Raw genomic sequence first — 17,958 nt, 5'->3', positions numbered from 1 at the left:
GCCCCAGATCTGGCCCAAATTCGGCTCACAGTAGTTTTTTGACCAAACTTAGTTTTAGTTCGAAAATGGCTTATATCGGTCCACTCTTTGATATATCCCCCACACAACAATACCACCCGATTGTTGGTATTTTAAAGATTTCAGCTTCATTTTTCGACGGAAACAGTCCTATTCAATATCTTTTTAGGTGGCAGGCCTTCGGCCGTGACTTGAGATTTTCTCCTCTGGGGTATTTCCAACACATTACATTTTTAAGTTGGCCGACCTTTGGCCATATTTTTATGTTATACCATTTTGGAAAGATCAAAAGGTACGATTTAATTTGGTACCAATATTGCGAAACCCCATAATGGGTAGTGTTTTACAAAAAACCCCATTTTGAAAACAGGTATTTTGGAAATATCTCCTAAAGCGATAGAAATAATACCGCCATGTTACTACTTGTTCAAAATAAGCTTTCCAACGATACCCATATTGTAGTTATCGGTTCCGGAAAGCCGGGCCGTTTCCCACGAAAAAAGTACTTTCCTGTGATCAGGACAACAATTTCAACCACTGCAAAAAAATTCTAGAGTTTTTACTAAAATAGAGATAAGCCAAACTCCTCAGAATAACCTCCTTTATGATTTTTTATTTGAAAATTCTCCAACATAAACATGACTAATGTGTGAGTTTTCAAGCAGGATAGAGATCAAAATAATTTATAAAACTGAATTCCCTCCAATCCAATGAATTGTATTTATTTTCAAATTTTATGTTTGGAAAAAATTCCGAACATCAAAATTTCCAACAAAATCTAATTATTTTTGGATTGAAGAAGCGCTAGACATTATTTAATCATACACGCACACGAAATGTTCAGCGGCAGCAGCAGTTTGGCAGTAAAATGTATGAGCCGCATGACAAATTTAAAAAAACCAAAAAATCTGGCAAAAGAAAAAGGGTTATTCAATGCAAACAATTTATAAACATTAACATACACTTTTTATATCCATCTATGCATATATTTCCCTTCACCCAGTAGTTTAGGAAGGTTTACGCGTTGAAATACATTTCTGATTAACAATATTTTCTAATAATTATCCGCTAACTCACTTTAACTATTCACGTACAATATTTTGTTTACTTTGCGTTCTCCTTTTTCGAAAGTATTGTTCAGGGAACTAAAATTTTATTTCGATCATTGCTTTTGTTACTTTATTCGCGTTTAGGGATATTCAAGTCGATTATCGACTGCGATAAGCGCTATTCTTTGTTGGACAACAGAGCCGATGTTACATGATCAATTCATCAAAATCAATTTTTAGTTTTCCGAACAATACACTTGAAAGAAGAGAGCGCAATGTAAATAAAATATTGTAGATGAATATTCAAGGTGAGGTAATAGATAATTATTATGAAATATTGTTGATCTAAAAATTTATTTCAGCGTGCAAACCTTCCTTACCTGGTGTGTAAAGGGAAAATTGTAATGAAAAGTGTGTGAGTGTTTATGAATCATTTGCCATAATTAACCCTTTTTTGTCATGTTTTTTTTTTTTTTTTTTTTTTTTTTGTTTTCAATATTTGTATGCTTTGTAAGCGGCCCATACATTTACTGCCAAACTGCTGCTGTCGATGAACCCTTTGTGTGCGTGTGTGATTAAATAATGTCTGGCGCTCCTTCAATTCAAAATAATTAGATTTTGTTTCAATTTTTGGTGTTCGGACTTTTTATTTTCATAAATTGATTATTAAAAGATTTGAAAATTAATACAATTCATTGGATTGAAATGATTTTAGTTCTATACACAAGGGCGGCCCAGGCGGTTAATGTTGAAGAGTGGGGACAGCTTGAAAATTTCAGAAAAAAACTCAAAATGTAGCCTGCAATTCTGGTATTTAAAGACAGTCTGACATTTAAGGACAGTCCTATGTATCTTCTCCGAAGTTACAAACTAACACTATGTGGTGTAGGGTATAAATAGTTTAAGTAGATATAAAGCGGCACACATCACATTACACGATGAAAATAGGTAAAATTTTTCATTTATTGCAGTGTTAGCGTTTTTATTATTGAAAAATAGTTATGTATCTTTTTTTATTAAACATTTTGGATTATTAAAGCCTACTTGCATCATAAGTTTACTCTATTATAGTGAACAGTACTTTTTTTGGTTTGCGTTCCATATTTTATTAACGTACTTTATGTGTCCTCTTTTTTATTGATGGTTCTCGTTGTCCACTATGTTGATTTGTTTAAAGTCATAGAAGCGCAGGTGAGTTTTTAAATGAAGAAAATCGTTAAGACAGTAAGTAGTAATTTCGGCCGTGCCGAACTATTTATACCCTTAACCACTATGTTTATCAATGTTGATTGTGGCAGAAACTTTCAAAATACCGAAATTCGGGAGGTACCGATGTATGGGGACTATACGGAAACGGGGACCAGCATAGGCAATTTTCTATCTGTAATACCCATTTCGGACTTCAAATACGAAATTTGGAACAGTTCCGGTTAATAATGTCGCTAAAATCATCAAAATACCGAATATCGGGATGTACCGTTATATGGGTGCTATACGAAGCCGTGGACCTGAATGTGCAATTTTGTGTCATATGCTGTAGAACCTATTCCGAACTTCATTTACGAAATTTGGAACAGTTCCGGTTAATATGTAGCTTAAATCATCGAAATACCGAATATTGGGAGGTTCAGTTATATGGGAGCTATACGAAAACGTGGGCCGACATGGCCCATTTACGAACTTAACATGCCTACTGACAAAATAAACATGTGTGCAAAATTTTAGCCTTCTATGTCATTTCGTTCGAATGATAGCGTAATTACAACAGACAGACAGATGGACATCGATAAATCGACTTAGAATTTTACGCTGATCCAAAATATATATACTTTGTGGGGTCTAACATGAGAATTTCGAGGAGTTACAAACGGAATGACAAACTTAATATACCCTCCATAGTATGGCGGAGGGTATAAAAACACTTTCTATTAAAGTTTCGATTTTAACACTTAGGCAGAAAAGGAAACTTGTTGAACTAAGTTTTAATAACAGCTGCATTTGGGGTAATTGGGACCAGGCAAGGCTAAATTCAATCAAACAAAATAATGCACATATAAGTGCATTCACTCTTATGATCAGTGCACACGATCCATATATAGGCCGACTCTTATCGCGGAGTTCGTACTGCGCGACATTCAAAACCTCATAGAGAGAGGTTTGTGATATTCTGGTCAGGAATTTAAATCCGTGCCAGACAGGTAGGCTTTCCACTATTCCAAATAATTTACATTTATTTTTGTCCTACATGGGGTCACAACTTTTGAGTCGATGTCTAAATGTACTCTATTTTCAACCAAAAATGTTGGTCACCGTAAGAATAGATGAAATAACCATATACATTTTTAAAAACAACACAAAAATTTTTGGTTTTATTTTACTAATAAATATTCATAAAATATTATTACTGTTTTTAAAACATAATTTGGATGTTATTTAAAAATTGATCAAAACACACATTAATGAAGTGTTCCTTAAATTTCGCACAAGGTGTAGGTAGTTTTTAACAAATATAAAAAACCTGCAAAAGAAAAATGCTTAATATTTGCAAACGATGATCTACGAACATGCACTTAAATTTTCCATTTGAATTTCGATGAACTGGGCCTCCTGGCATTTGATTTTATTTTACTCCTCAGGTAAGCAAGATTTTCATTGTGAAAAACACTGTAAATGGTCAATATTTTTCAAACGTTATCCATTTACGTATATTTTGTTCCAATGTTTTGTTTGTTACTTCGCGCCCTTTCAAATAAAATTATTGTATAGGGAGCAATAAATTGATTTTGTTCTCTTCTTTTGCTATTTATCGATTCGATTTTGAGATTGTATCGACTTTCGACACAACATTATGTAACCGCGGCCCTGCATCAAACATACAAACGGTGATCGTTGATGTCATTGGTCGTGCTACATTATGTCGAAAATATATTTACATATCCCTGTTACTCAAAATCGAATTAAATAGCAAACCAAAGAACAAAATCAATTTCGTGTTCCCTATACAAAAATTTTATTTTAACATTAGAACAAAATCAACGTAAATAGATAATGTTTGGAAAATATTGACCATTTGCAGTGTTTCTCACAATGAAAAAACTTGCTTACCTGAGGAGTAAAATGAAATCAAATGCCAGGAAGCTCAGTTCATCAAAATTCAATGGAAAGTGTAAGTACATGTTCGTAGATCATCGTTTGCAATTATTAAACATTTTACTTTTGCAGATTTTTTCATGTTTAAAAAACTACCTACAATTGTGCGGAATTTAAGAAACACTTCGCTTGGAGTACCTGAAATCATTGGATCAAAAGAAGAAAATCATGGAAGTGACGAGTGCCCATATGCTGCTTGTCTTCAAGAGTTTATTGAAATTCATGATTTGAGTACAAACTTTTTTGCTTTTCGCGTATTAATGTGTGTTTTGATCAATTTATCAATAACATCCAAATTATGTTATAAAAGAGTGATAAAAAATTTTGGATTATTGTTCTTAAAAGAAACAAAAAACTGTTGTGTTGTTCTTAAAAATGCATATGGTTATTTCCCATATACTTTCGGTGACCAATAATTTTGGTTGAAAATAGAGTACATCGGCTGAAAAGTTGCGACCCCATATAGGACAAAAATAAATGTAAATTATTTGGAGCTGCACCTGACCAGAATATCACAAACCGGGTGCCCTGCTCATAAGCCTTATTTATATCTTTGTGTTTGCGGGAGTCCATGCACTTATATATGCATTATTATACCCTCCACCATACATAGTATGGAGGGTATATTAAGTTTGTCATTCCGTTTGTAACACCTCGAAATATACATTTTAGACCCCACAAAGTATATATATTCTTGATCAGCGTAAAATTCTATGTCGATTTATCGATGTCCGTCCGTCTGTGGAAATCACTCTAGCTTCCGAACGAAATGACATAGGTTGATGAAATTTTGCTCAGATGTATATAATGTGTGCAGGACTTTTGGTATTGAAAATGGGCCATATAGGTCGACGTCTTCGTATAGCCCCCATATAACGGTACCTCCCGATATTCGGTATTTTGATGATTTTAGCAACATTTTTCACCAGAATTGTTTCAAATTTCGTATTTAATTTTCGCAATGGGTACTACAACCTATGCCAGTAAAATATCTACGCAGATCCACATCTTCGGATAGCCCCTATATAACGGTACCTCCCGATATTCGGTATTTTGATGATTTTAGCGACATTTTTCACCGGAATTGTTTCAAATTTCGTATTTAATTTTCGCAATGGGTACTACAACCTATGCCAGTAAAATATCTACGCAGATCCACATCTTCGGATAGCTCCCATATAACGGTACCTCCCGATATTCGGTATTTTGATGATTTTAGCGACATTTTTCACCGGAATTGTTTCAAATTTCGTATTTAATTTTCGCAATGGGTACTACAACCTATGACAGAAAATGGCCTATGTAGGTCCACATCTTCGGATAGCCCCCATATAACGGTACCTCCCGATGTTCGGTATTTTGGTGATTTTAGTGACATTTTTCACCGGAATTGTTTCAAATTTCGCATTTAATATTCGCAATGGGTACTACAACCTATGCCAGTAAAATATCTACGCAGATCCACATCTTCGGATAGCCCCCATATAACGGTACCTCCCGATATTCGGTATTTTGATGATTTTAGCGACATTTTTCACCGGAATTGTTTCAAATTTCGTATTTAATTTTCGCAATGGGTACTACAACCTATGACAGAAAATGGTCTATGTAGGTCCACATCTTCGGATAGCCCCCATATAACGGTACCTCCCGATGTTCGGTATTTTGGTGATTTTAGCGACATTTTTCACCGGAATTGTTTCAAATTTCGCATTTAATATTCGCAATGGGTACTACAACCTATGCCAGTAAAATATCTACGCAGATCCACATCTTCGGATAGCCCCCATATAACGGTACCTCCCGATATTCGGTATTTTGATGATTTTAGCGACATTTTTCACCGGAATTGTTTCAAATTTCGTATTTAATTTTCGCAATGGGTACTACAACCTATCTATGCAGGTCCACATCTTCGCTTAGCCCCCATATAACGGTATCTCCCGATATTCAGTATTTTTTCATTTTAGCTTTATTTTTCGACGGATTTTTTAAAATTTCAAATTCCTTCTAAATGATGGAAGGTATTAAAAGTTCGGCCCGGCCGAAATTGGCTGCTTATTTACTTGTTTTGTGTAAATAAATTCAGCCTTTCTTGGTCCAAACTACCCCAAATGCTGCTGTTATTAAAATTTAGTTCAACAAGTTTCCTTTTCTGCCTAAGTCTTAAAACCGAAATTTTAATAGAATGTGTTTATACCCTACACCACATGGTGGTAAGGGTATTATGTATTTGTGAATTTGTTTGTAACAGAGAGAAATAAGCGAGATAGACCCATGGTTACTTTTGAAGATATTCATAGAATAATTTTTTTAATCGATTTATGCATGTCCGTCCATGTATTCTTGTGAACAAAATGCAGGTCGTATTTATTATCCGATTGAGATGTAATTTTGCAAACAATGTTTGTTTGGTTTGGATCAGATTTAGATATAGCTCCCATATATATCTTCATCCGATTTTTGGTTTATTGTGCACAACCTGTGCAATAATAACCCAAATGGGATGAAATTTGGCAAATGTAGCCGATGTACACCAAGAATTAACTCTGCGGGATTTGGTGAAAATCGGATGTGATTTAGATATAGCTCCCACTTATATCTTGATCCGATTTTTGGTTTATTGTGCACAGCCTGTGAAATATCAGCCCAAAGGGGATGAACTTTAGCACACGTAGTTGGTGTACACCAAGAATTAACTCTATGAAATTTGGTGAAAATCGGATCTGATTCAGATAAAGCTCCCATATATAACTTCATCCGAGTTTTGATGCATTGTGCACCAAATGTGCAAATTAGCCCAAAAGGCATGAAATTTGACACATAAGGTCGAGTGAAGGCTATAAAAACCCAATGCAATTTTGTGCACATAACAGCAGTGGTGTAGGGTGTCATATAGTCGGCTCCGTCCGGGTTGATGTTGGGCTGTAGGTGAGTTCTAAGGCTGGATTTTTTGACGTTTGGAAGGGTACGAAAAGCAACCGAGAAGAGCTACAGCTCTGCAATTTGGATTCAGCGTCACCGATGGTGTGTAGGATAGATGTGACAAATCGTTTTTGGAAATTTGTACCAAAAGGGTACGAAAACTTCTAATATGTACTTTAAATGTTACTATTCGTATGTTATGAATGAATGGATCTAGAATCGTCGAATTTGGTATGAGAATCAATAATGGAAAGCTCTCTATAGTTATATAAAGAAGTTTTGGAAAAAGAGCAATAAGTGTTGGAATACTTCTAAATAGGATATAATTGTTGAGTAGAGAAAGGTGGGTGGATATATGGAGATGTTTTAAAAAACGAGTACCATAATTGACAAAAAAGTACTTAATAATGTACAATTCGAACGTAAATATAATGAGTAGAGGTGGAAATTCGTAATTTTGTGTTAGGGTGGAAAGGTAGAGATCTTTTGGAAAAGGAGTATCATAAGAGTTGCAAAAGTACTGAATATGGTAGAGATGCAAATCGAAATGTTGTGTTAGATGGATATATGGAAATGTTTTGAAAAAAGGGTACCATTACTGTTGGAAAAGTACTATATAAGGTATAATTTAATAGTAAATGAAGGAGTAGTGTTGAAAATCCGAAAGTATATGGACTTAGCCATATTGGGTGACTACAAATCGCATTTTTTTCTGACGTTGGAATATATTTAGGGAATAATAGATTGGGTGGTCTAATCCCAATTTTGATGGCGAATTCAGAAATCTCACACCTCCAAATGGGACAACAGTGGACCCAAAAGTATATGGACTTAGCCATATTGGGTGAAAATGAATTCAAATCGGAATTTTTTTACTTTTGCTTAATTCAGAGTTCCGATTTGCTTGCGAGCGATTATAACTCGCTCGAGGAAGCGATCAAAAAGTGAGAGCGATTGCTCCAGTTTCGCTTTCCGATCGAATTCGTGCAAGAAACACAGAGTATGTTTAAGCTCTGCTTAGCATATTTTATCGTTAAATTATTTTTTGTAAAGGAAGAAAAGATTGAAGACGCGTATTTGAAAATGAATCTATAATAATTATTAGTCCCAATTTTTTTTACTTTAATTTTACGTATTCTTCAATAGATGTAAAATAATAATAAAACAAAACTTAAAACTTTTATTTTATTAGTTAATTTTTTAAAATTTCGTTGAAAGTTTTTTTTAGTTCAACATGTTTTCCCTAGTAAAGTTTGACAATGACGGTGACTTCTATGTTGTCAAAACAAAAGACGTGAAGCATCACAATTCCGACAATTGTATTGTAAAGTATAAAGGCTGTTCGTACTCCGCAATTTTCATTAAAGCTGACGGTAAGTTAATACAATTTAATATACAAAACATATTCAAATAATTAAGCCGTTTTTTTTTAAATAAGAATATAAATTATGTGTCTATGCAACACATTAGTTTCCATGACATGCCTGTATATTGTGAAATCATGATAATAACTTTTTTTCATCGCATGTCCTTGTCAGCATGCAAAGGGTATGAAAAATGATTGCTAAAATATGCAAAAATGATTTTTAAGAAAAAAATCACAGCAGGTGAATAAGAAATAATATAATTTTCAAACCCGCGTCGGAATTTTATAAATATTGCTCTTATTTTATTTCCAAAAATATTTGTAAAATTTCTGGAACAAATTTGGTCACAAAATAGAAAAACGATCATTTAGATCGTGCTACTTTGTCCAAAAAATAAATAAAAATAAACTTAAAGCATCACAGGCGCCATTTTTTCATAATTAAACACAAGAAACAATATGACTGTAAAAGTCTAAAAAGCGTCAAAGGAAAATGTTTTACTTACTAACCGAATTAAGTAAAACTCAAGATTATATCCGTCGGAGTTTTGTAGAGTTCCGTAGAATACATTAGAGTTAGATTTTATATTAGAACGTTACCAGGACTAAAATATTAATACATTAATTTTCATAGATAATAAAGAAAATCTTGAAGAGAAGAAACAAAGTGAGAATTTAATGGGGACAATAAACGCGGAGAATCAAGAAACACAAATAGCACCAAGAATTCCTGCGAGCCGTGGTCGTGCTTATCAAAATATTTCACCGTCGACAATGTTATACATGAAAGAGTATATAAAAAATCTACCTCCACTAGGATCAAACAGATCAGATAAAGAGCCTATATCTTCAGTCACTATACATGGTGAAAATAACGCATCGGATTCGGAAGAGAATAATACGACAGATTTTTCATCTTTTGAAACTATATCAAGAGGACAATTTGATTTATCAAGGTAAGCATACTTAGCCCAAAAAACCATAAGTTTATGGGAGAAGGAAGAAAAGTTTTAAAAATAAAACTAAAAATATCTATCAAAAATAATTGACACTAAATATTTTTTTATTATAGATTATTTAAATTCTCCTTGATCACATATGACGATTCAGAATTTTGTGTCGTAAATTCCAAATCTATAACACAAATCCAAGGAGGTACGTGTGTGGTGAAATGTAAAGGCGGAAAATATGCAGCTAAATTAATTTCGACTAGCGGTAAGTTAACAAAAATAGCTATATAATTTTTATAATAGATATAATTACTGTTTATTGAAAAATCATGGTGATGATGAAGTTATTAATTAGTCCTAGCATTGTTTTTTTGGAATCAAATTTGATTTCAAATATAGAAATATATATTTGGGGAAAGTTTTAACATAGTATATTTTTGTAGATGACAAATTACAACTTTTTAAACAAAAGCAAATAAAAGAAAATGCAATTTTACCGCCGGACATCAAAAATAGTAAATCGGAAGAAAAATCAAAAAATAATTCAGATCCATCAGAAATTTGTTCATCAACAGAGCTATTAGAAAAATCAATGGACTTAAATTGTCCATCTAAAGCATATATTCAAGGTTTTACTGTGGAAATATGCACTGAATGGGAGAGGTCAACAACTGATGAACCAGAAAACGAAGTTTGGGAAACTGTAGCAATTAATTCTTTGGGGTTATCTGAAGAAACCCCACGAAAAGAACAAGGAATAGAAAAGTCGCAGCCATTGTCATCAGCTGACATATTAAAAGAATCGTCTTTGTGCACTATATCTAATAGAAATTATCCTGAAGAATATATAGAAATGCAGAATATTAACCTTAGCTGTATAAAAAACTCGACCGCAATTGAACCCAAAGTAACCAATAATACTTTGTATACCACGGATGCAAGCAAAATAAATTCTACAATTGAAACTCAATCAGAAGACTTTTCGTCCGATTGTCTACCACCTGACTCAAATGGTATGGTAATACACAACGTTTCTGGTTACACATCCGTAAAAAAACCACAAAAACTACAGGAAACAGGATCAACTAGCGGAATTAGGTCGCCGCTATTGGCATTGGACAGATTAGAAGAATCGTCATGGAGAGTAATATCTAATAGAAAGTCCCCTGAAATGCGGACTACAGATCAATTCCACTTCAAAAACTCAACGGCAATTGAACCACAAGAAACCAGTGACTGTGTAGGTTTTACGGATATAAGCACAATAAATTCTACAATCGAAACTTTGCCAGGAAACTCTACGTCAGAATTTCTACCCCCCGATTCTAGCAACAACAACAATAGCACAAATGTGAGCTCCTTCATAGAGGTTATACCTAAACCAGTAAAAGTCGATGTTTTGACAGTACCATTTTCGAAGCAAAAATCAAAGCAACATTTCTGTGTGTTTTGCAAAACCTTACAATGTAAGATTGCTCGACACTTTTGTTTGAGGCACAAAAAGGAGAATATGGTTAAAATGGCAATGGCCTTACCAAAAGGAAACCGAAAACGCAGAGAAATATTTGATAAGCTCCGAAAAGAAGGAGATTTTATACATAATACCGCTCATGATAAAAATACAGGTTCACTTATCGTTACAAGACGACAACAATCAGAAGCATACCATAAAGCAGACCACTACGTATGCTGCGTCCACTGTAAAGGGTATTATAGCATCACTTCGGCAAGAACTCATATTAGTAAATGCTCTAATAAAAAAAATAAACGGAACAATTTCATTGAAGGTAGGAAAATCACTCAATACGTACACGAATTGGCAAACACAGAAATGAAAACAGCGATTTTTCCCGTTCTACGAAACGATGAAATTACACAGGCCATTCGGTATGACGAACTAATAATTAGATACGGCAACAGGTTATCCGAAAAGTTACCTGATATTCACCACCATGATCAAATCCGAGCGAACATGAGACTCTTGGGTCGATTCAAAATTGAGTGCATAAAATTACATCCTGAAATAAAGGAGTTGAAGGAAATTTTTAAGCCACATTTGTTTGATATGACAATTGAAGCATTACGCAAAACTGCAAAGTGGGAGTTTGGTCGGGGGTTTTCTACTCCAGCAGTTGCCACCAACTTATCTGGTTTGATAAAAAAATGTGCGAACATACAAAAGAATGAGTTCATAAAAAATCAAAATATTGATATGAAAGACCTTTTGGACAATTTTGTTTCATTGTGGGTTGAAGAGACTCCCACTCAAATAAATAAAACAGCTATTGAAGATAGAGAAAACAAAAAAAGATCTAAGAAGGAAGATTTGCCAAACAAAAAAGATATCAAACAACTTTATGATTTTCTAAGAACTAAAATGGTATATTCTATAGCTACATTAACTAAACAATTTATCTTTGATGATTGGAAAAATCTTTTGGAAACTACTCTAATATGTCTACAAGTGTTCAATCGACGACGAGCCGGTGAGATCGAGAGAATAACTATTGAAAACTACAATAAGAAGGAAACTATTACTGACAATATAGAAGCTGGATTTATTGATAATATTTCTAACCAATCTTTTGAATTCGCTAAACAGTATGTAAGAATTACCCTAAGAGGCAAATTAGGACGTACTGTCAGCATATTGCTGGATCCTTTAAGTAGAAAGGCAGTTGACCTTATATTAAAGCATCGCAACAGTGCCGGAATCCCGAAATCAAATCACTATATTTTCTCGGCTCCCGGATCATCAGGAATATCAAAAAAATATATAAGAGCTTGCCCGTTATTACGCAAGTTTGCCTTAGAGTGTGGGGCTACTATTCCTCACACATTAAGAGGAACTAAATTAAGGAAGCATATAGCAACGTATACAGCTTTGCTAAACGTTGAAGAAGCCACAGTGGATAAGCTAGCAAATTTTCTTGGGCACCATAAGGATATACACAAAAGTATTTATAGAGTATCGGTACCAATGGCGGAAATCACTACAGTGTCCAAGATTTTGCTGTCAGCTGCTGGTTGTAGGAATGAGGAAAACTCCGAAAATAATAGTTTTGATAATCTTCGTGGAAACATATCTTCCGAATCTGAGTCATCATCTGTTGAATCAGATAATATTACATATGGCGCAAATTTGGTAAAAAAGAAAATTAGTAGTAAGTATAATAAGAAGGAAGACTAGTAGTACCTACAATAAGAAACTTGATAGTAAGTATATTGAGTAGAAACTATAACTAAGCTTGCGTAGACTTATGTTTCAAAATACACAGTGGTTAATTTACCGAAAACCATGACCAAAATCAAATGCATTATGATCTAGCTTTAATTTTTTTTTTTTGTATTCCTGATTTTATACTTCATTTCACTTAACCCTCCTACTGAGTATTAATGTGGCCTTTTTGGTCCACTCACAAAATTATTTAAACAGTACAAATATTTTTTTAGATTATGCTACCGGCACTTTCAAACTCCCCAAATTGCCTTATTTATAATCCAGTAAAGATTTGATATCATGGCCGATTTGACATTTTACAGATTAATCACAAATGCAATAATAATTGGTCTGTTCCAGAAATGCAGGAATGTTAAAGTTTTTACTACCTTAACCGATTTCCTCTTTACGATATCGGAAAAAATTGCAAAACTAGTAGATTCTTACAGGTTCTGGAACAAGGCCAATACAAACTATTTTTTCTATTATATTTTAAATCGGTTAGTTGTTTCCAATATATATAAACAGAGTACATTACTTGTTTTAAATATTTTTATATTAGATTTTCTAATCAAAAATAAATTTGGAGTACATATTTGTTTGCATAATTTATATTGCATTTGGTTTTGATCAGGTTTTTCGTGTGCAATTTTTCACTGTGCTATGCCGAAAAAAATGAATGCTAATGAAGAAAGATAAAACTGTTATATTCTTAAACGACTTTAATCTTTTGTTCGCATTCATTTTCATTTGACATTATTAAATAGGATGTTTGTTACATCTGTTTTAGGCTTATGAAATGATTATTGTGTAATTTTTACAGATACTTCTTGCGGAAAAACAAAAAAATGCCGGTGGACAATCGATGAGCAAGAAGCTTTGACTGCTGAATTTGGGGATATTTCTTCAATGGAAAAGTTGCCATCTCTCAAGGAGTGCATGAGGGTCGTGTCTGAAAATGAAGTGCTATGCTGCAGAACCCCAGCACAAGTAAAAACTTTTATAGACAACAAAAGGAAAAAAGGCAAAAAAAATTAAGGTTGATATTAATGATGATATTAATGATTTTAATAAAGATATTAATGATGAAATTTTTCTTTCATTACAGCAATCTCTTCAACAATAATTTTCCAAAACCCTTTTCGGGTAGTTATTTTACAATGCAATGTTGTTAAATTAATATATGCACAATGTGCACTAAATCTTGTATTAATTTCATATTGTAGATACAAAATATGTGACCAACAATTTTTCCATTAGGTCTTGTAGTAAATTATTATACACATTATAATATAATTATAAATGTATACTTATATAAAAAAAAATAAGTCATATAATTTAATACAAACCGCTTTATTTATATACACGAATATAAAAACTTCAAATGTTTATTTAAAATTAAGAGTGTAATAAAATTGCACTATAACTCTAACTGTATTATAAATATATAAAATATTTAATAATATCGAAAGAAAACACTTTATATAAATCATCATATAAATTTTACACGTTTCTTTTAAATTAAATTAATTTGTTTAAATTTATGTTTGCAATAAACATAGTGTTTATATGAACAACTGACAATTACAATATATACAGTTGATTTTCACATATTTTATTATTCAGGAACTGATAAATAGAGCAAAATCCATCATTAGAAATTGTGAGAGTCTACTGTATATTTGAGAACTTTTATTTTGTTACCTTTAAGTGTTGATTTTTTAAGTATTTTTCCCAGCAAAAAATATATAAAAGTTTGGAATTTCTTACTGTACAATCAGTTTCTATAACAATTTACTTAGAATCAAAAAATGCTCCGTCCCAAAACTTGAGCCTAATTCATAATAAAAATAAAATTCCGTTGTCTACTGATAACCTACACTACTTTTCTTCACGCGGATCAAAATTCATTTGATTATCCTAATCCTAAATTATTATCCTAATAATAATTTCATGAGAAGGTTGAAGAACATTGAATTGACAGTAATTCCTAAGTTCTTCAGAAAAATGATTTTTTGGATCCCAATTTTCATGCTTAATATTTCTCTACCACAGAAAACATAGTAAATCAAAGGACAGGGAGTAAAACATCATTGGCGGAGATGTTTGTCATAACGATAAGAAAGTAGACACTAAAATCAAGGCAGGTTAGAAAATTTTTACTTAGGCCCCTTCTATAACGAAGAAAAAACGTAGACAGTCTTCATTACAGAAGACGACAACAAAAGTCATATTATATACAGAAGAAAAAGTTTAATCGTATTATATAGAGAGGAAAACGTAAGTCGTATTTTTTGCAGAAGAACAAAGTATTAGTAGCCTTCTAATTAAAGAAGATTGTCTGTTATTTGAAATTCAAGGTTTCTTGGGTCTACATGCCCGTTTATTATTGTCGCGTGGACTCTAATTTTGCATTAAAGGGGTCTACTTAGCAACATATGTCCAAATTTTGGTGTAGCCCCCCATACGTCTTAAAAAGCGACGAAGTTAGAAATGCTAATTTTTACATTTGGGGGGAGCACAATTCGACATGGGTAAGTTAAATAGTTAAGGTTTCATGAGTCTACAACATTCCAGTCAAAACTTGTGGACATAGGTCCAAAATTTGCCATAGACCCCAGAAAGCGCGCCAAAGTGTATGTGTGCATATTTGCATTTTGCAATCTATTAGTCCAATATTTTGAATAGTTCATAACGCGCCCAAAAAAATCTTAAGTATCTTACAGTCTGTGAGCACATTTAACTACAAAATGGGCTGTAATTTGACATTTAAAGTGGAGTGGATATTTAAGGAATATGTTTTCCTGAAATATCGATTTTTAAAGAATATGTTGTCTTCAAACTTGATTTTCATACCCAACACCCTTTTTTTCAGGTGGTCGACCTTTGGCCACATTTTACTTCTTGTTCACAAGTTATTTTCATAAGCTTTCCAACGATACCAATATTGAAGTAATCAGTTCCGGAAAACTGGTTTTTTAACCCGAACTTTTGTGTCAAATACCCGGGTAGCCTTTCCTGTGATCAGGACACCAATTTCTACCATTGCAACTCTTTCACTAAACTATATATAAGTCTAGGTCATCATTTTGCCTACAGAAGGTATATCGTATAAACCCTGATACGATGAGAATGTGCCTACTCGAAATAATGGTTTTAGACACCACATATGCTAAGACGAAATCCGTTTCAGGCAATTTGGATTCGATTTAGCCATGTCCGTCCGTGTGTCTGCCCGATCTGGCCCGAATTTGGTGCACGGTAGTTTTTTGTCCAAACTTAGTTTAAGTTTGAAAATGCCCAATATCGGTCCACGTTTTGACATATCCTCCACACAACAATACTGCCCTATTTTCAGTATTTTAGAGATTTTAGCTTCATTTTTCGATGAAAACAGTTCTATTTTGACCCCACACAACGATACCGCCCGATTTTTAGGATTTTTGATTCATATGTCAACGAAAACTGTTCTATTTTGACCATTAGGGTTCCCAATGGACTAAACACGCTTCCGTTAAAAAGTATGGACTTAGGTCCATAATTGAATTGGCCCCCATTTTAGGTGTCGCCCTATTTTATATATTTAGAAGTTTTTGCAACATTTTGCTGACCTAGTAACAAGTAAATATACATCCTAGGTTTTTAGAGGACAATAAACATCTCTAGAAAAAAATGTTCATATAGGCCTTGATTTTTGTAAAGCTCCCAATTTAAGATACCTCCCTATTTTAAGTATTTTCAAGTGTTAACCAACGCTTTTCGGCTTACTAAGCCGTATTTGGACTCTGATATGCTAAGGAGTCAACAAAAATGTCATTAAAATATTATGGACGTAGGTCCATATTTTAGTATTTGATCCTTTAACGGGACCGCTTTTTATGAGTATTTTAACTTTTTTGCTTATGGTCGTTATATTAGTCATTTTTCAGACTAATGCTGAGGGTATATCCCAGTCGTTTAGCCGACTGACCCTTTTCTTTCTTGTTTTCAGGGGATACAATTTGTGAGTTATATTTGGAAAAGGAACTTTTGGCTTATAAATGGATGCCAAATATCGATGACAGATTTACAGTCTAATGCATTCATTTATTTATGTTTATAGTTTTTTAATCGTCAATGTACGGAAGTAATGGTGCATGGTATGACATGGTAGGCCCCGTCTTCCTATAGCCTTTGCTTACTTCTGTTAATATGTTTTCCTCAAACGTACATTTTTATACCCTCAGCCATATGGCTAAAGAGGGTATATATCATTTGATACGGTCAAAACGTGCCTAGTCGAAATAACGGTTTTAGACCCTAGGTCTCTTTGGACCAAATCCGTTTCAGGACATTTGGAGTCGATCTAGCGATGTCCGTCTGTCTGGCTGGCTGGTGGGCACGATAACTCTCGAAGGGAGTATCCGATTTGGTCCAAACTTGGTGCATCGTAATATTTTTGTCAAACTTAGATCGAGTTCGGAGATGGGGAATATCGGTCCACTCCTTCTGGTACCTCCCCCACAAATGTTCAAAAATTTCATTGAAAATAGTTCACCGCATATAAAGATAACGGATTATTTGATTTTCTTCAAACTTTGCAAATCGTAATATTTGCATTACCCCAAGATTAGGTGCGAGAATGGACAAGATTGAACTACTCCTTCTAGTACCTCCCCCACAAAGGGCCCAAATTTGAAACAATTAAAATGCTCATAGAATGCGAAATATACATCGGACTCTCAACAAATTTCACACATATCAATATTTTTACCATTACAAAGTCTGGTGTAAAGATGGAGTATAGCAAGCCACTCCTTCTAGTACATCCCCCACAAAGGGTCAAAATTTGGAATAACTAAGACATTCAAAAATACGAAAAATACATCAGATTCTCATTAAATTTCACACACCAATTTTCACATACCAATTTTTTTGCCATTACAAAGTCTGGGGTAAAAATGGATTATAGCGGAGCACTCCTTCTGGTACCTCCCCCACAAAGGGTCAAAATTTGGAATAACTAAACGCTCATAGAATGCGAAATGTATATCGGATTCTCATCAAATTTCACACGTATCAATATTTTTACCATTACAAAGTCTGGTGTAAAGATGGAGTATAGCGAGACACTCCTTCTGGTACCTCCCCCACAAAGGGTCAAAATTTGGAATAACTAATTTTCATTTTCATCAAATATCACACATACCAATATTTTTACCATTATAAAATCTAGTGGACTATGGCGAACCACTTCCCTCCTCCACAAAAAATGATCAAAATTTAATCATCCGATTATTT

General features: G+C 33.6%; 1 protein-coding gene and 3 long non-coding RNA genes across 4 annotated transcripts; 3 read left to right on the top strand and 1 right to left on the bottom strand.

Moving 5' to 3' along the window:
- Positions 1–611: 611 nt before the first annotated feature.
- LOC131803257 (uncharacterized) lies at positions 612–1,286 on the bottom strand. The gene is made up of 2 exons (XR_009342503.1): positions 981–1,286; positions 612–926 (listed from the first exon to the last, which is right to left on the bottom strand). It is a non-coding gene; the product is annotated as an uncharacterized LOC131803257 (long non-coding RNA).
- On the top strand, positions 1,238–1,762 carry LOC131803259 (uncharacterized). The gene is made up of 2 exons (XR_009342505.1): positions 1,238–1,375; positions 1,430–1,762. It is a non-coding gene; the product is annotated as an uncharacterized LOC131803259 (long non-coding RNA).
- Positions 1,763–3,807: 2,045 nt separating this feature from the next.
- On the top strand, positions 3,808–6,713 carry LOC109613915 (uncharacterized). Its single transcript, XR_002195269.2, has 2 exons — positions 3,808–4,233; positions 4,290–6,713. It is a non-coding gene; the product is annotated as an uncharacterized LOC109613915 (long non-coding RNA).
- Positions 6,714–8,360: 1,647 nt separating this feature from the next.
- On the top strand, positions 8,361–13,932 carry LOC131803256 (uncharacterized). Its single transcript, XM_059124351.1, has 5 exons — positions 8,361–8,515; positions 9,143–9,464; positions 9,581–9,723; positions 13,502–13,717; positions 13,787–13,932. Exons 1-4 carry the CDS (start codon positions 8,377–8,379, stop codon positions 13,714–13,716), a joined length of 819 nt encoding a protein of 272 aa, XP_058980334.1. The 5' UTR covers positions 8,361–8,376; the 3' UTR covers position 13,717; positions 13,787–13,932.
- Positions 13,933–17,958: the final 4,026 nt, after the last annotated feature.

The sequence above is a fragment of the Musca domestica genome, unplaced genomic scaffold (genome assembly GCF_030504385.1).
Source record: "Musca domestica strain aabys unplaced genomic scaffold, Musca_domestica.polishedcontigs.V.1.1 28, whole genome shotgun sequence".
NCBI lineage: Eukaryota > Metazoa > Arthropoda > Insecta > Diptera > Muscidae > Musca > Musca domestica.
Note: the sequence above shows the minus strand (reverse complement) of the source record. Positions and strands in the feature narration are given on the sequence as shown.